The sequence below is a fragment of the Mustela erminea genome, chromosome 14 (genome assembly GCF_009829155.1).
Source record: "Mustela erminea isolate mMusErm1 chromosome 14, mMusErm1.Pri, whole genome shotgun sequence".
In the NCBI taxonomy this organism is placed as follows: Eukaryota; Metazoa; Chordata; class Mammalia; order Carnivora; family Mustelidae; genus Mustela; species Mustela erminea.
Genome location: NC_045627.1, coordinates 44,842,049 through 44,866,995, shown reverse-complemented (window position 1 = coordinate 44,866,995; position 24,947 = coordinate 44,842,049). Strand labels below are relative to the sequence as shown.

The window sequence follows — 24,947 nt, the reverse complement described above, 5'->3', positions numbered from 1 at the left end:
CACCGTATGCTAATTAACTGTAATTAAAAACTAAATTTGAAAAAAAAAGAAAATACCAAGAAAAAATGTTTTTGGACTACCATGTCAATAAAATCAACTAAATTTATACAGAGGCCTTTGACCTAAACATTTACTGGCCCAAAGTCGAAGCTCTGAGGTCCGAAGACCTTTGTCACGGGACTAAGCTGTAGTGCTGATCCTGCCTGTGGCCTGGGGCGCCACCCTGCCTGCTCGGCGTCCTGGTTTCCATAGCTGTAAAATGAGGACACTTTGACAAGATCACCTCTGAGGCGGAGTGGGGAAAGAAACTTCCTGGCATTGCCAGGCCAGGGGCGGGCTGGGGGGATAAACATGAGCACGGCTGGACACTGTCCATGCCCGAGATTGTGGATGGATCTAGGATTGTGTGGCTGGAACTCCCTCCTGTAGACCAAGAGGAAGTCAGTCGTATGACCTGAAGAGAGAGAGAGAGAAAGATCCAGGGCTGTGTAAGGATGAGGCCCAGTCTACTGGGCATGGGGCCATACAGTCGGGAAAGCAGACACTCACTGCCAGGTCATCCCCTGTCCTCTGCCACTTCCTGGGCTCCAGCCTTGAACCAAGAGACCCACCAGCCCTGGTGCTCCAGCTTGAATTGGCTGGAGGAGCCTGGGGTTCAGGGAGAGGTCCCCAACAGGGATATGCATACGGGAGCCGTCAGGAGAAGGAATTGGAAGCCTTGGACAGAATGAGTCCCACCGGAGTGAGAGTCAGGCCAGAAGAGAACGGAGGGAAAGCAGAGGCCAGCACGGCGCCATGAAGCCCTCAAGAAGCGGGAGGGAGGAGAAAAGGTGGCTGATGGGGCTGGGACGAAAGTCAGCAAGAGTGCGGCTCTGGAAGCCCCAAGGGGCAAGAGGGAAGGGCAGGGCCGGTCAGCTGGTCGAACGTGGCTGACAGCTCGAGGAGGAGGAGAACAGCCGAGGAGAAGCCACTGGACTTTGCCATGGGGAGGTCTTGGGGACCCAATTTTATTCCTTGCAACCAGGAAAGCAGCCCCCCTCTTCTTCCTCTGACAGGTCTTCCGCGTGCAAAGCTGTTTGACTCTGAGAGAGGCATTGTGCGCGGACCTGCCTTCGTGCCTCTGCCCACAGCTCTGTGGAGAAGCCCTGGCCAGCAGGGGCGGCCCCATCTGACCGTGGCATTGGCAGCACACAGGCCTGGGCCCCCACTCGCTGGCCAGGCTCCGCTGTGCAGCCTGCACCCCGGCGGCTCAGAACTCGCAGACCACCAGGCGCTGCTCCCCGCAGGACTTGTCATTCCACTTGCCGTTGGTGAAGATCTCCACACAGTTCTCTGAGCCGCCGTTGTTGTTGGGCTCCCCAGGGGCCCAGTTGGAATAGGCCAGGGGCTCCCCGCTGGGATAGATGAACTTGCCCTCTGTCTTGATGTCGGTCATGCTCAGGAAAGCAGCCTTGTTGTGAGCAGTGGCCAGCTGCTGCACGGCCTCGTTCTCGGCTGCAGAGCGTGGGGAAGCCATCTGTCCCCCGGCCTGCATACAAACCAGCTGCGCGTCCTCAAAATTCTTTTCAAAACCTCCTGTCTTGAAGATCTTCTCCCCGACAGCTCGGCCATTGGGAAAAAGGTCTACTAAGAGAAGAGGAGAGCCAGGTTGGGGTTATGGCAACACCTGGCCCGAGCTCAGGGGATCCAAGAACTTTGTGCTCCGACTGGCGCTCCCCCCGCCGACCCCAGGCCTCCCCTATGGGGTATCAGGGCACCAGATAGGATAAAAGTGAGGCACTTGGGTCCAGAGCACCCCTGACTTCACAGTGCATGCTAAGAGAGGTCTTGTGGTCTGTACTTATAGGTGAGGACCCTGGAGGTCTGGGAGGTTAAGTAAGGGGCCCAAGGTCACAGGCCTGCCAAATGTAGGGTTGGGATTAAACCTTGTTTGCTGGGACCCTCGAGCCGGAACATGCCCTTTCTACTTCACCCCATGTCGTGTGCTGCGGCCAGTGGGGATTGGATCGACTTCGGCCTGGGAGAGGAGTGTGGCGGCTGGCGCACTTTCTGAGAGTGTGAAAAACGGAACCCGCCCAGGAGCGTGTCTGGGGGTTGCCGTGTGATGGGTGGGGGGCAACCGGGGGCATCTGAGAGATGCGCTCATCTCTGCACTCACTGCACCCCATGTTGGCCCCTTGGTACGCATGTGGGCGATGCCCCAGCCAACCGGCCTTCCTGGGGTACCAGGTGGGAATATGAAAGCACCTGAGCCGAGGCGGGGGCGGGACTCGGCCCTGGGACAGCTCTGTCTGAGGGTCTGGAGCCAGATCTGGGGGACAGCTCTGTCTGTGGGTCTGAAGCCAGATCTGGGGGACAGCTCTGTCTGGGGGTCTGGAGGCAGATCTGGGGGACAGCTCTGTCTGGGGGTCTGGAGGCAGATCTGGGGGACAGCTCTGTCTGGGGGTCTGGAGCCAGATCTGGGGGACAGCCTCTGTCTGGGGATCTGGAGCCAGATCTGGGGGACAGCTCTGTCTGGGGATCTGGAGCCAGATCTGGGGGACAGCTCTGTCTGGGGGTCTGGAGCCAGATCTGGGGGACAGCCTCTGTCTGGGGATCTGGAGCCAGATCTGGGAGACAGCTCTGTCTGGAGGTCTGAAGCCAGATCTGGGGGACAGCTCTGTCTGGGGGTCTGAAGCCAGATCTGGGAGACAGCTCTGTCTGGGGGTCTGAAGCCAGATCTGGGGGACAGCCTCTGTCTGGGGATCTGAAGCCAGATCTGGGGGACAGCTCTGTCTGGGGATCTGAAGCCAGATCTGGGGGACAGCTCTGTCTGGGGATCTGAAGCCAGATCTGGGGGACAGCTCTGTCTGGGGGTCTGAAGCCAGATCTGGGGGACAGCTCTGTCTGGGGATCTGGAGCCAGATCTGGGGGACAGCCTCTGTCTGGGGATCTGGAGCCAGATCTGGGGGACAGCTCTGTCTGGGGATCTGAAGCCAGATCTGGGGGACAGCTCTGTCTGGGGATCTGAAGCCAGATCTGGGGGACAGCCTCTGTCTGGGGATCTGAAGCCAGGTGTTTCGCCCCAATCTGGCACTGGCTGTCTAGAAAAGGAAAGGAAAGTCAACCCCCCCTTTTCAGGGTTTCTAATTCCTTATTTCTACAGTGGGCGTACACCTCATAAAAGCATCACCCACTTGACTTACCAAGCGTCTCTCTAGTCCATCCCATCCTCATCCCTTTGGCTTTGGGGCTCAGGGATAAAAGTCCTCTGGGCTCCCTAGAGGGCTGTGCCTTGTCCTCCCTGGGCCCCCCTCCTCAGTAGCTTCAGCCTGGGCTCAGGGGACGGATGCTCCCCAAGGATGGATTGGAGCAGGGTGGCCCCTGGCGCTGGCCTGCACGGGGCCCGCGTGAGGGTTCACGTTGCATTCCTGCCTCTGGGCACATAGCCCAGATCTGGATGGTAGCAGGCACCATCCAGATAGGCGTGCACGCCTCTGCTCGTGCTCATGTATGTCACGGTGCCGGCTGAGCCATGAGTACACACACATGGCGGGGGCCTGCGGGCATGTTCTGCTTTGTGTGCAGCGGTGGGCATGGGAGTGAGTGAACACATGTGCATGTTTGTGGAGGGAGGAAGACATACCTAATATCTGAAACTCTCATCCTTGCTACTTAGGTACATAGGGGCCGACCCTGTGTCTTACCCAGCCAGGCCCCTTTATGCTTTACTCCTTCAGAAAACGTCTCTCTCTCTCTCTTTTTTTTTTTTTGGATCAGGGAGATTGGATGAATGATACAGACTTAGAGCTGAAGTCAGGTCGAGCAGATGAGAGCTGGGGCAGTCAAGGACTGATGTGGAGGTTCTGAAGGGCACAGGGCACTGGGGTGTGTGTTCCTGGGGGCCCCGACTCAGCAGCATTCCAGGGTGGCTGAAACACCCGGACAGGTGCAGGCAGAGCACTGGCTGGAGCCCAGAGGTGGCCAGCCCCCCGCCAGGACCATAGGCACGTCCAGGTGAAGCACCTGATGGCCACATGGCAAGGCCAAACCCCCACCAGCCTTGAACCCCAAGGGCAGCATCCCAGCGCCAGCTCTCAGAACAGCATCTGGATTCTCTGCTGCCTTGGGCCGTGAAGCAACGCCCCTGGGGACGTGCACACAGGGTCCCACAGAACTAAGAAATGCACCCTAAGTTGGGTGTCCACAGTCTATCACAGGGACCGGCATACGGTAAGCAGGGTTCAGGGCATTGACCAGGTCACAGATGGCTGTGATGCTGGGGGGCATCATGGCAACTGATAACGTCCATCCTACTTCGGTCACCCTGTTGAACTGGTGATATGGCCACATCCTCTTAACTGTCTCTTGTATCCACTTGCAGACCCCGGAGTATGCTCTGTCCCAGTCCTATTCTCTGCCCCAGACCCCACCCCAGAGCCAGGTTGAGCCCTAAATATGGCCCCAACCCATTCCAATCCTAGACCCAAGCCCAGCCAATGCCAAAGCAAGGCCCAGACACGTCAGGCGCCTAGTCTCAGTGTCTGGTTCCATTCAGGCCCAGGAACTTACCTTTCCTGTACTGAGAGAAGGTGTTCTGGAGGTGCTGTACCTGTCCACGCAAGGCCTCCACCTGCTGCCTCAGAGCAGTGATGTCTGCGAAGAAAGAGGCCGAGGGAAGGTAAGCCCAACAGAGTCTGGGATCAGCCCAGAACCTAGGCCTCCGGGAAGGGTGACCAGCTGCAGGCACATCCTGGGGGTGTGTCCTCAGAAGCCCACATCTGCTGACATAACTGGCCCCTGTTGCCCCCTGATTTCCCGTGGTTCTGCTATGAACAAACTGTCCCATAAGCAGGTCCCTGCACCTTACGGACACTAATGTGTTCAAATGTCCGCATGACATTTGAACTCCAAATTCTGGGGATACCATCGCACCTCGTTTTGAGGGCATGGGAATATTTCCCATCCATTGGGTTATTTGATACTCTGAGCTATCCTTTGAATTGGGAAGCAGGATATGCTTTCCCCCGTGATCAGATGGAAAACCGCTCAGCGTTGCCCTCAGGAAGTAAGTGTAGAACCAGAGCCTAATTCTCCTGCCTTCATGCCAGCTAGCTTTCCTGCTTCCCACCACTCCCCATGATTAATGCGGCGAAGTCCGAGAGGATAAGCTATCCTGATAGAAAAACCACCACCTCCCTCCCCTGCCCCCACCCCGTGGGAATCCCAAATCCAACAGATACCACCTTACCCTGAATCCCACTCTCTCCCTTTGCGCCTTTGTCCCCAGGAGCACCTCTGTCCCCCTTCAGTCCTGGGGGTCCTTTGGTACCTGGAGGTCCCGGCGGACCCATGGCTCCAGGGGGTCCTGGGATCACAGAAAAAGAGCTGAGTGAGCGCTGTACACATTCTCCAGAATTTTCAGCCTCCCAGGACATGGACCGTCCAACTAGCCTATGGCCCCCCTTCCCCTGTATGGACTCTTCCCAGAACCCAGCCATGCCCTCCCTCCATACACTGACTGTCCCATCAACAAATGACGCACCCCTCTGGCGCCCAGACTAGCCCTGTTGCTCAAGTGTCATTCTCCCTGGATGCACACAGCTCCCAGAGCCCAGCAGTCACCCTCCTTGGACATAGATCTCTGCGCTCCCCACTCCACCCCCACCCAGCCCAGTCATGTCAGCTCTGATGTGATAAGTTGGGGGGGGGGGTGGTCATCAACAGCCCCAGGGGGCACAAGGGAACTGGAGCCCGGCCCTAGCTCCTTCCATCACTCACCTGCCGCCCCAGCATTCCCGGGGGCTCCTCGCTCACCGGGGGCCCCTCTCTCTCCTTTAACACCCGTGGGGCCTCGTGTCCCCGCAGAGCCCGGCTTGCCTGCCACACCCACTTCTCCTGAGGAAGGAACCAGTTGGGACAAATGCTGCTGAGAATGTGATCAGTAGAGGAGTTTTCACCCACCGCTCCAGGACGAGGGAGAGAACTGGGGACAAGCTGTTCCTTACTGGGCTTCCTCCATGGAGGCGACCAGGAAGATGCCATCAGTGTGGGAATGGGAGGGTGGGGCAGTGGGAAGGGGCCACAACGATGCAGTCTACCCAGCGCTGACCCTCTGGCATTCCAAGCTTGTCCCGGAATGCCACCGAACTCCTCCCTTCTCCCTCCCAGACCACCTATATACCAACCACCTACCTTTGGGCCCGGCCTCTCCTTTTGGGCCAGGTGGGCCTTGAGGTCCTACGCTCCCCTGTTTCCCTGACGGACCCTCTCTGCCCGCTGAACCAGGCACACCTCGAGGTCCTGGAGGTCCTGGGGGAAAGCACCAGGCTAGTCAGTGACACTAAATCTTGTTGGAGGTGGGAGCACATGAAGGCAAGAGCAGCAGCAATTCCAGTCTTCCCTGAAAGAACCCAGTGCCACCTTCCAGCAACCTTCCTCCTTCTTCCCGGGATAGGATCTGTGCACGTCTACCAGCCCATCCCAGGGGAGGCAGCTCCTGCAGACTGCCGCATTCCATGCCCAGCTGCTCACCAGACGGTCCGGAGTCTCCCTTTGGTCCAGGCTCTCCAGCAGAGCCATTGTCCCCTTTGGGCCCAACTGGGCCAGCTGGGCCAGGCGTCCCGGCTCTCCCTACAGCTCCTGGTAAACCTGTAGTGGCAGAAGAGATGGGTATAAACCTGGCCGTGGGCCCAGGAGGAATCAGCGGCGTGTACCATCAGGCCCCCTGCATGCCTTCAAGATTCTATAGTGTGTAGATGTTCTATCTCCACACTCTTGGTCCTGTGGTAATCCAGGAAATGGGCATCTTACAGGTGAGAAAACAGGCTTGCCAGAGTTGGCTGCAGGTTCAAACCAAGACCCACATGACTTGGCTTGTCCAAAGTATTTACAGCAGGCAATCTGTCAGCATTTACCCTTGATCATGGACTCCTTGTTCTCCCCTTCCCAGAACCCAAGTTGCTATCAGAAAGGACACCTGGCATTCATTACCAGGGAACTGCAAATCAAAGCCTTAATGAGATAGCACCTCACACCTGTTGGAAAGGTTATGATCAGAAAAGACGAGAGATAACGAGTGTTGGCCCAGATGTGGAGAAAAGGGAGCCCTTGTGCACTGTTGGTGGGAACATAAATCGGTGCAGCCACTGTGGGAAACAGAACGAATGTTTCTCAAAAAATTAAAAGAATTACTATATGACCCGTCAATTCCCCTTCTGGGTATTTATCTAAAGGAAACAAGAATACTAATTCAAAAAGATCAGCACTGCCATGTTCACTGCAGCATTGTTTACAGTAGCCAAGACATGGAGAGAGCTTAGAGCCTATGTGTCCATCGATGGATGAATGGATGGAGAAAATGCAGGTGTGTATATATGAGATGGAATATTCTTCAGCCACAAAAAAAGAACAAAATCTTGTCATTTGCAACAACATGGATGGACTTTGGGGACATTATGCTAGATGAAATAAGTCAGACAGAAAGACAAATACCATATGATCCCATTTATATATGGAATCCAAACAGATAAGCCAACAAACAAATGAAAACAATAAACTCATAGATGCAGAGGACAGATTGATGGTTGCCAGAGGTGGGGTTGGGAAGTGGGCAGAATGGCTCGCAGGGGTCAAAAGATTCTAATGTCCAGTTATAAAATAGGTTCTGGGGATGTCATGTGCTGCATGGCCACTAGACTTAAGAATAAAGGATCGTGGGGCACCTGGGTGGCTCAGTGCCTTTGGCTTGGGTCATGATCTCAGGGTCCTGGGATCGAGCCCTGCATCGGGCTGTCTGCTCGGCGGGGAGCCTGCTTCCCTCTCTCTCTGCCCGCCTCTCTGCCTACTTGTGATATGTCTGTCAAATAAATAAATAAAATCTTAAAAAAAAAAAAAAGAATACAGGATTGCATATGTGAAAGTTGCTCGGAGAGTAGGTATTTTTTTTCTTTTCTTTTCTTTTCTTTTTCTTTTCTCTCCTTTCTTTTCACGTGTGCGTGTGTGTGTGTGTGTAAAGCGATAGAAGTTTATTAAGCAAGGATACAGTAAAAAGCTCTCAGGAATGAGAGGGATCCCAACAGGGCTGTCCCTGAGTGCCTTTAGGGTTGATCTTTTCTAGAAAGCTAACCAGGGAACTTAAATCCTTTTAACCTCTCTATCACCGTTGAGCAGGACTAGTGACTAGCCATGGACTAGCCATACCTTCAATGGCTTACTTCTTTATTAAGGTCTGGTTATTTTTGTTGGTCACAAGTGATTATCTTAAAAAAAGACACCCACCCCACATGCTCAGGGAAGGGTGGTCTGGTTTGTTCCCTTATCTCTGGTTTCCCCAAACCCCCACATTTTGGGGATTTCTGTGAGTCTGATCACATAGCCCCCTATCTAATTTCTCCCTAACTAGCCCTGCCTGTCCCTTACTCATTCCTCCTCCTGGAATAGTAACCCTTACTGCCATCAGGGAGTGGGACGATGGCCACTCTGGCTGCTTCCAGCTGAAATGAGGCGGTGGGCTGTGCCACAGTTAGAATCTATCCAGGGTTTGGTCCGGGGGCCCGCGGGATGGCTCCCAGGGGTCCTGATGGGCAGCAATTGGTACCTGCATCAGCACATGCAAAAGGATGAACATAAAATAAGAATTAGGCCCAGAATTTTGATCACATCCCTTGGCTAAGATCCCCAATTACCAATTTTGTCATAAATGAGTGGATATCTTGATCTTATTTAATGGATCACAAATATCCCCTATCAATAGGGACACCTTGCAGGAATTAACTGAAATATTAAAACAACATGTGAGGAAATTCCTCGTACCCCAAATGGTGTAGCAACAGCAGGCAGTTAATAGTGGCACGGTTCTGGAAAAGTCCCTCTCTGACTTCACTTAATGCTTGGCTGAGTGTATCAGCGCCTGGGAAGTAGCACTTGGAGTCCTGGTGAGCAAGTATAATGTTTTGCTTATTTTATATTGCAGTCCTATGTAAGTCCTGGAAGTCCCATAGTGAGTTTTGAGGCTCTTTTTCCCAGGAGGACTGTCGTATGTTGTATGTTTGGCTAAATAAAGCCTTCGCTTGCAATTGTATATCAACAGAGGTGGTTTCTAGGATAAACAACTATGAGATAAAACCATCAAGAAGGGGCGCTTGGGGGCGCCTGGGTGGCTCAGTGGGTTAAGCCTCTGCCTTCGGCTCAGGTCATGATCCCAGGGTCCTGGGATCGAGCCCCGCATCGGGCTCTCTGCTCCGCGGAGGGCCTGCTTCCTCCTCTCTCTCTCTGCCTGCCTGCCTCTCTGCCTACTTGTGATCTCTGTCTGTCAAATAAATAAATAAAATCTTTAAAAAAAAAAAAAAAAAAAAAAAGAAGGGGCGCCTGGGTGGCTCAGTGGGTTGAGCCACTGCCTTCGGCTCAGGTCATGATCTCAGGGTCCTGGGATCGAGTCCCGCATCGGGCTCTCTGCTCAAGCAGGGAGCCTGCTTCCTCCTCTCTCTCTGCCTGCCTCTCTGCCTACTTGTGGTCTCTCTCTGTCAAATAAATAAATAAATAAAATCTAAAAAAAAAAAAAAACCATCAAGAAGTTCTTTTTGTTCAAGGTCTAGACTTAACTATATCCTAATTGTAAGGAATCCCTGGCAAGTGGGAGAAGGCTTGTCACAGGAGATAAGGGCATCCCCAAGTACATTATCCAATCAAGTCATCAAGAAAGTAGGATCACCCAGGGGTTCCTGGGTGGCTCAGTGGGTTAAGCCTCTGCCTTCAGCTCAGGTCATGATCTCAGGGTTAGGGTCCTGGGATCGAGTCCCGCATCGGGCTCTCTGCTAGGCAGGCAGCCTGCTTCCTCCTCCCTCCCTCTCTCTCTCTCTCTCTGCCTGCCTCTCTGCCTAGTTGTGATCTCTCTCTGTCAAATAAATAAAAAATCTTTAAAAAAAAATTGGATCACCCATTTTCTCTGTAAGCCCTTAGTTAACCCCATGCAGTGGGGTACACTCTGGCTTTAAAGGAGCAATTTTTGTTACCCCAGCCACATAGAATTGGTCAAGGTGCTGACAGAGTTATATAATCACTGAGGAATCACATCCTTTTTTTTTTTTCTGTTTAAATAATCATATGCCCATGGGGTCCTGTTATTATCCCCACAGAATAACAAGAAAGATTGCTGATACATGAGCTATTGTGGCAATTTCTCTGAAGTTTACCACAAGTCAGGGAGTAGATCTTAAAAGTTCTCATCACAATAACAAAGAAATTGTATGTACTATGCATGGTGACGGACGCAGATGAGACTTCTTCGGTGATCATCTCACCATACATGCAAATATTGAATCATCATGTCATGCATCGGAAACAAAGGCAATGTTATATGTCATTTACACCTCAATTAAAAAAGGCAAAAGCAATGGAATATGCTCTTGAAACTTTAGAAAAGAGATCAGACTGTTACCTGTGTTATCAGTATGTGCAGCGAGATCCTGTTAACGAGCGCATTTATGCGTGTGTAGGGCACGTGCACAAGCAGGAAAAGACACAGGAGAAGCACATACAGAACTGGGACCAGTCATTCCTTCCTCGTGACACGAGGTAATGTTAACTTTCTTCTCGTTTCTTCAGTGGCAGAAATTATTTTTGTATTGGAAAAATGATCAAGCCTATTCTTAGAAAGACGTGTTACTCTGGAAAGGCTGTCTAGTCCTGACGTTACTCAAGATTTACCTCCAGAAGACTGACGGGAGTAGTTGACTTATCTAAGAGTTTTACACTCTTAATTCTGTTCATTTGGTTATTTATTTTTTTATTTTTTTACTGAGGCGAAATTCCTATCACATTAACCTTTTCCAAGCACACAGTTCCGTGGCAGTGGTCTGTGACTACCTCCTCTACTGAGTTCAAAATCATTTCATCACCCCTCAAAAAAAAAAACCATAGCCACTAAGCCATCATCCCCCCACGCCCCCTCCTCCCAGCCCCTGGACATCACTGGTCTGCTTTCTGTCTCTATTTCCTACTTTGGACATTCCGTATTCATGGATTCCCACAACCTATGACCTTCGACGTCTGGCTTTTTTTAACTTAGAGTGATGTCCTTGAGGGCCATCCAGGTGGCAGCATGTCTCAGGGCTTCAGTCCATTGTATGGCTGACCAGTGTCCCACTGTGTGGACAGAACACGTCTTGTTCGTCCATTCACCTGTCACCTGGCATTTGGGTTGTTGTGACTAAAGCCACTGTCTACATTCACATGCAAAAAGAAATGACACCTGACAGGTGGTGCTGACTCATTCATTCAGTTACTTGCTCACTAAGAAACCATCGGTGGAAGAACACCATAGGCTTGGCACTGGGCAACATGCAAATATTAGCACCAGGTCCCTGTCTGCACGGGATTTGTAATAGGATTTTCAAATGTGAGGCACAGGTCAGGAGTGAGGAAGACAATTCACAAGATGTCCCTTTTCCCGTCTCATCATCACCCCAACCCCAGCACACACACGTGCCCAGAGCTCTCTTCCTAGAGGAAGAAATGGAACTTCAGGGCAAGGAGGACTTAGAGAGACTTGTAGAGGGAAGGTGACATTTCCGACTTGGAAACTGTGCTCCCAAGGGAGGAGGGACCGGGACTGCCTGGGCCAGAGCGAGCCGGTGGCGGACAGCTGGTGCCTGGGGTGGGTGGCTGAGAAGCTCTGTGCTCGGCATGGTTACGATCCTCACTGGGAATGCAATGGAAGCATAGAGAGTTACAGCTTGGGCCCCATGTCCCATACTCAGCAGGGCCCTGTGCTGGGGTGGAGATGTCCTGCCCCTAGGCCGAGCCCGTCTTGGGCTCCTCCCTGGCTGGGCTGGTGGCCGGTAAAAGGAGTGGTGGAGGTGTCCCATCCATCATGCACAAGCCCTAGAGGCCAGGAGAGGGGACACCCTCTTCAACAGCAAGCACCCATGCCTCCAAAAACACTAATTATGTGGCACCTGGGTGGCTTAGTCTTTAAGCGTCTATCTTCAGCTCAAGTCATGCTCTCAAGGTCCTGGGATCGAGCCCCATGTGGGGCTCCCTGTTCAGTGGAGAACCTGCTTCTCTCTCTTTTCCTCCCCCGCTGCTTGTGCTCTCTCGTGCTCTCTCTTTCTCTCAAATAAATAAAGTCTTTAAAGAAAAAAAACACTAATTTTGCATCCTAGTGTCCCCCCAAAGGCCATCCCTGTCCCTTAGTGCAGACTGAAGTGAAGCTTTATGGACCAGCAATGTGGCCGGTCTTCACCGCAGCAGGCCCCTCCTCCCCCTGCATTTCACCTCCCTTCATTCCACAAGTACTCGCTGAAACTGCTACTGTGCACGAGACAGCATCCTCAGTGCCGGGGAGAGAAGCAGAACAAAATCAGATCCCTTCTTCATGGAGCTTAATCCCAACTGCAGAGAAACAGATCCTAAAAGTTAAAATGTACCACCTCGGTAATAAACCTAGGTTTATTAGATAAGCCTAGGGTTTATAATAAACATCTAGTTAGATAGGTTTAATAAACCTAGTTAGATAAACCTAGGGTTTATAATAAACCTAGGTAATAAACCTAGGGTTTATTAGATCAGAATAAGTGCCACAGAGGAAAAATAAAACACAGAGAGTGTCGGAAGGGGGCATGGTGTCTTCCGAGTAGGGTGGTCAGGGACAGACTCATGGAGAAGGTGGTCTGTGAGGAAAGTCGGGAGGAAGGTGAGTGACCCACAGGGAGAGCAGTGAGAGGGTCCCGAGTAGATGGGAGAAGGGCTGGGGGTGGCGAGTGTGGTTAGGGATCTGCCAGGAGCCAGTGGCCAGAGTAGAAGGAGGCAAGGTCAGAGGAGTAGGCAGGGCAGAACGTCCTTGTGGGCTGCAGAGGGGTGTGTGGCTTTATTTCGAGGGAGATGCATGCCCATGGAGGGACTCTCTTGCTGAATCCTTCTGGGCAGGGATCTTGGAGATGCTGAGGAATAAGGGGACTGTCCCTGGAAATACAGCCCCCCAAACAGGGTGGGGTCTTAATGACCCTTTATGATATGCCCGAGGCATTAGCACAGTGACCCTACTCCACGCTCCACCTCTGCTCAAGGCTTTCTTCTCTCTGGCCTATCTGGAACCCTGTGCATCAGCATCTGCAGGGGACATGGTCTTAAGTGCAGACACTGGCCCCAGCCAGATGAACTTGGGTCGGGATTCGGAGGTGCTCCAAGCTCTCTAGGAAATTCTCAGACCCATCGTGGTTGAGTGTCTAGTGTGTCTGCAGTCCAAGAGCCAGACTGCAGCCTAGTCTCCTGGCCCAGCTGGGTACAGTTCTCTCTCCAAGCACCGACCCGAGGCCAGGCTCGCTCGGAATGTGCATGGGGGCCAGGGGTAGGGTGGGAAGGGAAGGCATCTGCACAAAACGGAGAGAGCTCAGACACACTGGATGCTGCAGGGTCACAGGGTGACCATAGAAAAGGGCTCTCTAGGATTTAATTCAGGGCCCCTCTGAGAGCTGGAGAGGGATTCTCCAGCTGGAGAATCTCCAGCTGGCGGGGATTCTCTAAGATGCTGACACCTTCTTCTAAGTTCCCTTCCAGGGGGCCTTCCCCAAGCACCAGATCATTCATGCTGGGAGGAACTTTGTCTGCAAAGGATGGACAGATACACAGAGATACTCACTCATCCCTTACCCTACAAAGTTTGGGAATGTTATCCATTCTTTCCAGCTTAAATGTTGTTAGTTTCCCTCCTCTCCAACCAAAATGCAAACTCCTGAAAGATAAAGACCTCCGTGGATCCCACCATTGCCCTAGCCCAGCGCCTGCGGGTCCCTTGTCCTAGTTACTGGTTCACTGAACTCTGACACCTTGCCACCAAGACCCAGATCCTCCCCTAGAGGGAAGTACTTCTTGGATAATTCCCTTAATAATCAGTACCTTTGGGAACCTCATGAGAATTCACCTGACCGGTCCAGCAGGAAGATGCACCTTGATTCTGAGAACTTAATAAAAAGCGAAGCCTTGGCTCAGTTGTCATTATGCAGTTGATATTATTCCCACTTATAGATGAGCAAACTGAGACTTGGGGACACTGGCTTGTCCCGGGCTGGGTCCCTGCTGTGGAAATGGAGCTAGCTCTGTAGCCCAGATCTGTTTGATGCACAAACCCGTGTCTTTCCCCCATCACAATGGGTGTCATTTGGCCTTTCTGCATCACAGTGTTCTCAGCCAAATAGAGTTCCTTGTGAAATGTTTGGTAGGGTTAAATGAATTACTCAGGGAATGCCCGAGCACAAGGCTGGACAAAGAAATGTGAGCTTCCTTCCATTTTCTCTGTAATGTACTAGGGCAAATCCTTCCGATCAGACCTGAGTCTGGGGCCACAGAACCTTCTTCTTTCCCATTCTCCATGCAGTATTAAAAATATTTCACACCCCGCACAGACACCATTTAATCTGGACAAAAAACTGTTAATCCCTGGGACCAGGTTCTGGAGAGCCACAAATTCCAGGTCCCCACTATTTCCTCATTCTTGGGATGAGAGGACTCAGAAGACTCCAGGGGAGGAGTCAGGGCAGCTGGTCGTGGAGGGAGGCACCTGGGGCTCAGAACAGCTGGTCAGTTTTCGACTGGTAACGCAGTGTTTTAGAAAGACCAAACGTCTTAGGGAAACCCACCCCTGGGGAGGAAGAAGTCTGCCTCTGAGCCTTCCTCAGCGGCGCATCCAACGTTCCCGGCTGGTTACAATTCCAATGCCCACCCCTTTCCACCAGGACGAACCCATGGCCCCAGCTCTACCTGGATCCCCCTTCTCGCCCCGGGGGCCCTCTCTCCCATCCCGTCCATCACGACCGGGCAGGCCATTCTCCATGGGGCTACACATGACCAGGGTGCAGGTGCTGGCCGCTGTTCTCTGGGAATAGGTCTTCATTTCTGCTCCCAGGGAGCTCAGGGGCCGTGTGAGCAGCATCAGCACGGAGAGAGGGAGGAGAAGCATGGCCTAGGCAGATGAACAGAAAGAGAAAGGATATGCTCTTGGTCCTAGGACATAGGTTAGGGCTTGGTCCAGCTCCTGAAAGTCAGGAGAAGCACATTTCTACCTCCCCCTGTCCTATGGAGCTGAGAACAACAGGGCTTCCAAAGCCATGTAAGGCCCAGGTGAGCATTTGGTCTGGCCTGGGAGAGCATGAGTTACCCAGACGGAACCCAGGACATGGGTTGACTGCAGTATCCACCTATCACATGCCCCATGTTGTCCTTTCTCAGGTCTTCCCTTGGACACTGCCATTGGCACAGGGGCTAGGATGTAGAATTCCTCACTGAAGCCATATGTCCCATAGCGAAAGATTCACTGGGTAGTTCTAGAAAGGACCTTTCCCCTTGCTGAACCTCCTTCTCCCTGCCTACTATTAAGGTGGATGGCTTAGCTCTGACCAGACAAACCCATTTCTTCTCATTTGCTTTCTTGGATGGACTAGCATTTGTGTCATCAGCAGTGCTGTTCTAAAAAGGAGTCAGAATCCTGGATGCTTAGTGATGTCTATCCTGAGCACAGGAGTGTACATGGTTGCTTGTTTTCCAGGTGATTTGCCATCCCTGGATGAGACACTGTCTCCGTAAGGAAATTCCCATAGAGAACTCGGGTGAAAGTTCTCAGAGATACTAAATTAGCAGCTGGAGAGGCCCTGGGACAAGTTGCATTCTGCTTGGGTAACCTAAGAGAATTTGAAAGAAAGTCCTCATGGCGGAAGGGGATGTGTGAGATGGGTACAGTCTAGGGAAGGCTAGTTAGGGGATAAGAAACAGCAGATGTCCCATGGGGCATCCAGTTACCCCCTGACTGGGACCTGGGGACTAAGTGAGACTTGGGAGGGTACAGGACCTGAGTCACCTGCAATCCTGGGCTTTTACCTCTCTCAGACAGAAACTGTAATGTTATGAGCAGGGAAAGAGCCTGTGGGAGTGGCAGAGGCTCGGAACAAAGCCCGAGGGACATGTGCAAAGGAGGAGGGGGTCACCAGGCCTTGTGACAGAAGCTCAGGCATGAACGCCCAAGGACCCAGGTTGGAACAAGGGCATCGGCCTCTGGTCTGCAGTTACCTCGGCTCTGGGGCTCTGCACTCCAAATCTGGGGAAGAACAGAAAGCAACAGGTGTTCTTCCCGGCTGCTCAAGATGCCGCAGAAGGCCGCACGGTCCACAGTAGCAGGAAGGGGCCTCAGAGAGAGCTCACTCACAGGTTTTCAGACTTATGATTCAGAAGAGGCATTTTAGCGGGGGCGACAGGGGGCGTGAGCCGAGCCACAGGCGCCTCGACCCAGAGTGTTCATGCCAAGCTTTCAGATTCAGATTTTATTGAGAAAAATGACTCCTCTGAAAATTGGTTGGAAAATTAGTGACCTAGTCCAGTAAGTCTATTTTTTAAAGTAAACATTTGAGTCTAAGAGAGAAGCATGAATGTCCATGTCCCACAGGCAGCGGGTACGTGGATGGGCTTAGAACCCGGGCCCCGGAAGGCCTGCTCTGTTTTTCTCCTCTACGACCCTTCTTCCTGAGGAAATCAGCAATGGGGTGGAACTAAGACAGAAGTTGAAATTGCTTTTTCCACTGGGGCTTCCAGACAGTGGTGTCTGGGGTCCGACTGGATGTCAGCCAAGTGATCCACCCTCCCCCAGCCCAGAGAACTTAGGGAGCAGTGAGGGGCAGAAGAACACCCCTCACTACCCCACTCTGCCCCCCACGCATCACACCTTCTAGACCAGAACAGCATCCAAGACCCTGCCTCCACAGCCCCAGTGGGATAAAGCAGCCAGCCATATAGGCAAGCAGATATTCGCCAGGCATTGGGAAAACCAAAAGGCGGGAAAGGACAGAAACACTCACAGTTACTTCTTCTGGGCCTCCAGGATCTCCAGGGCAACTAGGCTTTCCTTGGCAGGCACCGGCTATTTATGCCTGTCTCGTAACCTGAGCAGCCCAGCCCCGTTCTGCTAAGAGCTCTTCCCACCAAGTGGGGCAATTTCTTCCTTGTTGACTCACTCTCACCTCCACCTGGTTTCTGGAAACCTGCCACTGACATTCATAACAATACACGTGTATCTCCCTAGAGTATATAGAGCACTCTCAGGCTGTGATCTCACCAGGAACCCCCTGAAGCCCCACGTGAGTGATACGGCATCATCAGTGTCTGTATTTTACAGATGTCCAAAAATCTGAGCTCCAGAGAAAACTGGCAAGTTGCACAATGATCTACCCTCTTGCCAGTGCGACCTGCATCCGCCAATTCCAAGGTCCAGAACCTGCTGTGCCCACTTCTCTTCCTCCTTCACCTCAACATTACTGCCCAGATATTGGGAAAGAGCAGGGAGCTCCTTGGCATATCCGGGCAGGGGCGGGGCAAGTGGAGGAACTGTAAAGGCTGCAGCCTGGGGGTGGGGGGGCAGTGGCTGGGGGAACTGCCACATGGCGGGTCGTCTTTTACTTCCTGCTTTAGATCTCAGAGAGACCCCTTCTTGCCTTTTATGGGCTGGCTTTCCCTTAACTTCCTTGCCCTCATCTCCCACCTTTTTAGCTGAAGTTTGCCCTGTGCATTACTCAGGTGACTGGTTTGGACCCCTGAGCAGATGATATGCCGCTGCAGTCCTCCCCAAGGGGAATCTAACTTCCAATCACTGTAAGACAGTTGCCCACCCTCTTGCCTTTGCTATCAAAGGCAATCTCTGGGGCACCTGGGTGACTCAGTGGGTAAAAGCCTCTGCCTTCAGCTCAGGTCATAATCCCAGGGTCCTGGGATTGAGCCCCACATCGGGCTCTCTGCTCAGCGGGGAGCCTGCTTCCCTTCCTCTCTCTCTGCCTGCCTCACTGCCTACTCGTGATCTCTGTCTGTCAAATAAATAAATAAAATCTTAAAGAAAAAAAAAAGGCAATCTCTGCTTGCTTCTAGATTCTTGTGGCTTTATCTCTTGCAACTTATTTTCTGCCTAGTTCCACGTACCAGGGGACCTGTGTCTCCAAGCTTCTCCTTTTGCCATTGCATTGATGGTGCCAACTCCTTCCTGTACTTTGATGTTCCCTGTGGGATCCCCTTGTATATTGTAGAATCTAAAATGACTCAATTCATAGGCAAAGGTCTTCTGTTTCCCTTATGGCATTTTTTTTTTTGGAAGCAGGATCCGTAGTAGGGCCACCTGTGCCCCTAATGACAGAACTCTTTCATCATTAACACACAGCCCTCCTCATTCTAGGATATTCACATTTCTCCTATTTCTCTCCCCAAATTTGGGAAGTTTTTCATCATTATTTCTTTAAATAGACTTTTTTCCCCTATGTCTCTTCCCCTTCTGGGATTCCCCCAACGCATATATTATTTCTTTTGATGATGTCCCATAAACCCTGGAGGCTTATTTCACTTTTTTTTTCCTTCTCTGACTGGCTAATTTCAAAAGCTCCACCTTCAAGTTCACTGATCTATTCCTCTGCTTGGTCAAGTCTTTTGTTGAATCTCTCTTGAATTTTTCAGATCGGCTAGTGTATTCTTCAGCTCTAGGTTTTGGTTGCTGTTATTGTTGTGATTTGACTCCAAATCAAGGGCAACAAAAGCAAAAATCAACAATCAGGACTACATCAAACTAAAAAGCTTCTGCATAGAGAGAGAAACCATCAACAAAATTAAGACAACTGACTGAATGGGAAAGGATATTTGTATATGATGTATCCAAATAAGGGGTTAATATCCAAAATAAATAAAGAACTCCTACAACTCACTAACAAAAAACCCCAACAATCCAATTAAAAAATGGGCAGAGGATCTGAATAGACATTTTTCCAAAGATGAAGTACAGATGGCCAACAAGCACATGAAAAGATGCTCAACGTCACAAATTGTTGGGAAAATGCAAATCAAAACCACAGTGAGATACCAGCTCATCCCAGTCAGAATGGCTAAAATTAACAATTTTGGAAATGATAGATGTTGCCGAGGATTCGGAGAAAGAGGAACCCTCTTACACTGTCAGTGGGAATGCAAGCTGGTGCAGCCACTCTGGAAAACAGTATGGAGGTTCCTCAAAACGTTGAAAATAGAGCTACCCTATGACCCAGCAATCACACTACTGGGTATTTACCCTAAAGCTACAAATGTAGTGACCTGAAGGGGCACATGCACCCAAATGTTTATAGCAGCAATGTCCACAACAGCCAAACTATGGAAAGAGCCATTGGCAGATGAATAGATAAAGAAGATGTTGTGTACACATACAATGGAATATGACTCAGCCAAAAAAAAAAAAGACATTTTGTCATTTGCAACAATGTTATGTTATGCTAAGTGAAATATGTCAATCAGAGAAAGACAATTACCATATAATCTCACTGATATGTGGAATTTAAGAAACAAAACATGATCATAGGGAGAGAGAGCTTAAAGTAAAACAAGATGAAATCAGAGAGAAAGAGAAACCATAAGAGACTCTTAAGCATAGGAAACAAACTAAGGATTGCTGGAGGGAAGGTAAGTGGGAGGATGTGGAAACTGGGTGATGGACATTAAGGAGGGCACGTGACGTAATGAGCACTGGGTGTTACATAAGACTGGAATCACTGACCTCTACCTCTGAAACAAATAACATTATATGTTAATTGAATTTAAATTTAAAAAAAGAAACAAACACACAAAAAGCATTGAAAAAGAATTTACTAATATTTTTCAAAGAGGAACTGGACTCCAAAAGAGAACCGAAGTAACCAATTGTTAATGACTGCAAATATTTATTCTTTGGAATTCTGTGCTTTCTCATTGTTGAAATAGGAGAACTTGTTTCTTGTTTCACAGCAACATAACTGACTCAGAAGTGAAAACCTCAAATAATCCTAAATCTAAAAAGTTGAGTAATTCATCTTCAGGGCTTGTACAAGTAATCTATTTTCTGGAATTATGCTATTACTTTACTGCTTTTTTTTTTATTCCTTATGTTTAATGGGTCCAGGTGTATAATTTGTCTCCTTATGTATATGACATTTTCAGTGATGGAGCAGAGACTAAGAGTATAGTCAGTTGTCATGACCTGGCAATATTATTCAGTCAATTTACTCAGTCTCTGTAAGCCTAAATTTCCTCATCTGTAATGTGAAATTAAAGATTATGCCTTCTTTGGGGCACGTGAGTGGCTCAGTTGGTTAAAGCATCTGCCTTTGGCTCCAGGTCCTGGAATCGAGCCCCACGTCAGGCTTCCTGATCAGTGGGGAGTCTGCTTCTCCCTTTCCCTCTGCCCGTCCTGCCAACTCATGCTCTCTCTTTCTCTCTCTCTCTCTCAAATAAATAAGATCTTTTAAAAAAATATATGCTTTCGGGACGCCTGGGTGGCTCAGTTGGTTGGACGACTGCCTTCGGCTCAGGTCATGATCCCGGAGTCCTGGGATTGAGCCCTGCATCAGGCTCTCTGCCCAGCAGGGAGCCTGCCTCTCTTCCTCTCTCTGCCTGCCTCTCTGCCTACTTGTGATCTCTGTCTGTCAAATAAATAAATAGAATCTTTATTTTTTAAAAAATCCCCTTACTCAAAAACATCTTTTGTGTCTTTGTTAGAATTAGAAACAATGCGCAGCAAAGCTCAAATACCAAGAAGCCCAGTACGGAGAAGTAGAATTAGAAATCAATTGATAGGGACGCCTGGGTGGCTCAGTTGGTTAAGCAGCTGCCTTCGGCTCAGGTCATGGTCCCAGCGTCCTGGGATCGAGTCCCACATCGGGCTCCTTGCTCGGCAGGGAGTCTGCTTCTCCCTCTGCCTCTGCCTGCCATTCTGTCTGCCTGTGTTCACGCTCTCTCTCTCTCTCTGACAAATTAAAAAAAAAAAAAAATCTTTAAAAAGAAAAAGAAATCAATTGATAAAATCATTTGGTACACAGAAAATAAAATAACACTGGAAAATTCTACTGGGGGCAAAAGAAAAAACTACCCCAGATCTTGAAACACTATATGGAACATAGTGAAATCTTCTTTTTGGTATTTATGAGATTACTACAGAGACAGATTATAAAATAGAAAGAATTTCATCTGTAAGTATCACACAATTTCACTTGCTTCCTCAAGAAAGTAGGCTACAGAGAAAAGCAAAATTCATGGTTGAAGATAGTGTTAAGTATGTTATGCTTAAAAGACAGAAGTGTCTTTAGAAGACTTATAATTGCAGAAATTTGGGGAAAAGCATTATAATGCAATGTTTTAAAATATCCATAATCATAAACATGTAGAGATAAACACACTTAGCTACACATTTGATATGCTTTACTGAGGTTTTTTACATTATAATTTTTAAAGGATTGATAATGTATACAGAATATGGCATCATGTTTGCAACTGATAACATAACATAAGCATTTACCATGTAAGCCACAGTGTTTTGTGAGCATAATTTTAATTACCATAATATTTAATAATATTATTCATTGTATTCTAATATTTAACAATTTCTGAAAGCATTTTCATATTTGTTACTTCCACATTTTTCTTCCTAGAAATACCTCTCTGCTCTTTAGGAACAGAGCTTTATGTACAATAGGAAATAACTGCCAAATTATTTCCAGAAAAGTTATACCAAAATAAATCTTCATCTCTAACAAATTGTCATATCTAACTATCGTTAACAAAACCAGCAAAAATGTAATAATTTTAATCATCTTCACCAGTTTTGGAGAAAGAAATTAACATCACCTTGCTGTTGTAATTTTGACTTGATTAATTTTGTAATATGTTGAACATTTAAAATAAACTTGATGATCTACCTTGCATCTTTTGTTAAGTTATTAATTCAAAGTGGGATTCTTAATGATCTGCACATGCTTCTTTTGGCTGACATTAAATTTTAGGTAGTCAGTAAATGTTTCTCAAGTTGTATGTTGCCATTGAGTTGTGGTCCTATGTTTTTTCTAATTTAGTGAGGAATCTAATTTACCATACACAAAATTATTTTGTCCTTTGGTGCTTCTTCTGTTTATTTTAAGATAAGAAAATTGTCCTCCAACTTTTAAGATTTGCTTTCAAGGGGCGCCTGGGTGGCTCAGTGGGTTAAGCCTCTGCCTTCAGCTCGGGTCATGATCCCAGAGCCCTGGGATCGAGCCCCGCATCGGGCTCTCTGCTCAGCGGGGAGTTTGTTTCCCTTCCTCTCTCTCGGCCTGCCTCTCTGCCTACTTGTGATCTCTATCAAATAAATAAATAAATAAAATCTTTACCAAAAAAAAAGTTTGCTTTCAAGATTTTTATTAATCATTTAGTAACAATTAGCTTGATTTCATCTGGAATTTATTAGTGTGTATATAGATGTATATACACATATATAACACATTTATATGTATTTTAAATGTACATGTATGTATACATGCATGTAATATATCCCACACCAAATCCAATAAAGTTATGCAACAGAAAACAAAAAACAGGAGACATAGTCAGAGATAATATTTGCAATGTATATAACTGGAAATGTGTTATGCATGTTTCTTATATACATCAAAACCTCCTTAAAAACCACAAGAGAAAGACAGGGACCCCAAAAGACATTTGGACAATTTCTGGAACAATAATTCACAGAAGGGGATACCCAACAGTTAGATAGCCTTTGAAAATACACTTGACTTCACTAGCAATTACAAAAATGCATATCAGAGGACCAGGAAGATGCTGTACTTCACCATGATGCTGACTAAAGATATCAACCGGATCATCTCAAGGGCTGGTGAAGATGTAGGAGAATAGAAAATGCCAGACACTATTGGTGATGTGGTAAACAAGTATGTTAATGCCAGAGTATAATTTGGAAACGTTATTGAATTGAACATGTAAATGCCCTCTGACACCTCAGCTTTTTGCCTGATGATAAATAGCACAGACAGCTTTATGGGGAAACATACAAAAGTATTCACCAATTAAGATATAAGGTGGATATAAATGTGAATGAGGAAAATGAAAAAAAAAAAAGCAAAAGTTACTCAGAATCATTTAGATTTAAATCATTAACATGCAGAGATCTGAAAAAAATAGCACTGGGTGCCAAGATCAGAATCAGAACAGAACATCACCCAACAATTCATGCATACTAAGCACAAACCTGTAAATGACTATGCAAGAAAGAAGAGGATTTGGGGAATGGGTTTGAGGGAACAGACTGTGTATTAATGTGTAGATGTACACACACATTCCTAGAGTCCTGGGCTGATGAAGGCAGTGTGCTTGAAAGGAGGCATATAAGGGACGCCTGGCTGGCCCATTTGGTAGAGCATGTGACTTTTGATCTTGGGGTTGTGAGTTTGAGCCCCGTGCTGGGTGTAGAGCTTACTTAAAAATAAAATCTTAGGGGCGCCTATGTGGCTCAGTGGATTAAGCCGCTGCCTTCAGCTCAGGTCATGGTCTCAGGGTCCTGGGATCGAGTCCCACATCAGGCTCTCGGCTCAGCAGGGAGTCTGCTTCCCTCTCTCTCTCTCTGCCTGCATCTCTGCCTACTTGTGATCTCTGTCAAATAAATAAATAAAATCTTAAAATAAAATAAAATCTTAAAGAAAAAAAAAAAAGAGAGGGATGCCTGTGTGGTTCAGTGGGTTAAGCCTCTGCCTTCGGCTCAGGTCATGATCCTGGGGTCCTGGGATCGAACCCTGTATCAGGCTCTCTGCTCAGCAGGGAGCCTGCTTCTCCCTCTCCCTCTACCTGCCACTCTCCTTGCTGGTGAGCTCTTTCTCTCTCTCAAATAAATAAGTAAAATCTTTTGAGAGAGAGAGAGAGAAGTTTAGGGAAAAAAATATAGTAAATGATAAATAAGAAGAAAACATATATTTGAGGGAAATAAAAAGGCTAGAATTAAGTCATACATAAACAGATTGCAAGGTAAATAAACGAGAGGAGGAGAGGAAGAATAAAATGTAAAAAGCACTACAAAGGTATGAAAAATCAACAAAACAAAATAAGAGATGATATATCACATTATAAAATCGTAAAGGGAGATGACATCAAAGTAGAGAGTAGAAAGGAAATGTAAAAGAAAGAGAGAAATGTGAAAAACTGTGAGCTGTAAAGGTCACCAAGCCAAATGACTAGATGACGAAGAGACAGACAAGCAACAATAAAAGAAGAGGTGGTAAAGGAAACAGAATAAATGGAAAAACTAGACAAGACCGCATCCCAGTGATGAATTAAATGAATGCAAAGGCCTTAAAGAAAAGAGAGGTAGGGGCACCTGGGTGGCTCAGTAGGTTGAGCCTCCCCCTTCAGCTCAGGTCACCATCTCAGGGTCCTGGGATCGAGCCCTGCATCTGCCTCTCTGCTCATCGGGGAGCCTGCTTCCCCCCCATCTCTCTCTGCCTGACTCTCCGCGTACCTGTGATCTCTGTCTGTCAAATAAATAAATAAAATCTTTAAAAAAAAAAAAAGAAGAAAAGAAAAGAGAGGCAAAGAATTGAGAGAATTGAAAGGAAATTATAACTGGAAAGTTTTCTGAGCACACGAAAAGACAGAAATGAGCTAAAGCAGCAAAATGAGTGGGAGAAGGGGCACCTGAGTGTTTGGGTTGGCTAAGCGTCCCACTCTTGATCTCAGCTCTGGTCTCCATCTCAAGATTGTGAGTTCAAGCCCTGCATTGGGCTCCATGCTGGGTGTGGAGCCTACTAAGGAAGAAAGAAAGAAAAGAAAGGAAGGAAGGAAGGAAGGAAGGAAGGAAGAAAGAAAGAAAGAAAGAAAGAAAACACAAGTGGAAACAAAGCTGTGATAATAAGACCACACAGGCTATCGACAAAGGAAAAGAGAGCCACTCATGAAAACGACAGGTGCCGAAGAGCAGTGAAAGTGAGCTACAGGTAAAGGATGGAAAGCAGCGAGAATATTAATAGTAGAATATTAAATTAGTAGGCCCCTTTATGGGCCATGCAGACTCCTAAACAACTTACCTGTGATAATTTGTTGAATCTTCAAGAGAAAGTTGCTGTTTTTGTTCCCACTTTACAGGTGAGGACGTGGAAACGCGGGTGGTCCAA

General features: G+C 48.5%; 1 protein-coding gene across 2 annotated transcripts; it reads right to left on the bottom strand.

The window, feature by feature from the left end:
• Positions 1-971: 971 nt before the first annotated feature.
• Positions 972-16,932, bottom strand: SFTPD (surfactant protein D). 2 transcript variants are annotated; one of them, XM_032311892.1, is made up of 8 exons: positions 16,821-16,932; positions 14,737-14,938; positions 6,514-6,630; positions 6,175-6,291; positions 5,761-5,877; positions 5,231-5,347; positions 4,552-4,635; positions 972-1,626 (listed from the first exon to the last, which is right to left on the bottom strand). In XM_032311892.1, the coding sequence occupies exons 2-8, from the start codon at positions 14,933-14,935 to the stop codon at positions 1,250-1,252; spliced, it is 1,128 nt and encodes a 375-aa protein (XP_032167783.1). In that variant the 5' UTR covers positions 14,936-14,938; positions 16,821-16,932; the 3' UTR covers positions 972-1,249. The 2 variants fall into 2 exon arrangements, with proteins under 2 accessions (XP_032167783.1, XP_032167784.1); XM_032311893.1 differs by having other exon boundaries at positions 972-1,623.
• Between the last annotated feature and the right edge of the window lie 8,015 nt (positions 16,933-24,947).

What these genes read in the sequence shown, in the direction of transcription:
- SFTPD (XM_032311892.1), bottom strand. Translation starts at nt 14,935, where the DNA reads ATGCTTCTCCTCCCTCTCTCCGTGCTGATGCTGCTCACACGGCCCCTG. An exon ending in GGGCGAGAAGGGGGATCCAG is followed by an intron (nt 6,631 to 14,736) that starts GTAGAGCTGGGG and finishes CTGCCACTACAG; the next exon opens with GTTTACCAGGAGCTGTAGGG. An exon ending in CGGGAATGCTGGGGCGGCAG is followed by an intron (nt 5,348 to 5,760) that starts GTGAGTGATGGA and finishes CTGTGATCCCAG; the next exon opens with GACCCCCTGGAGCCATGGGT.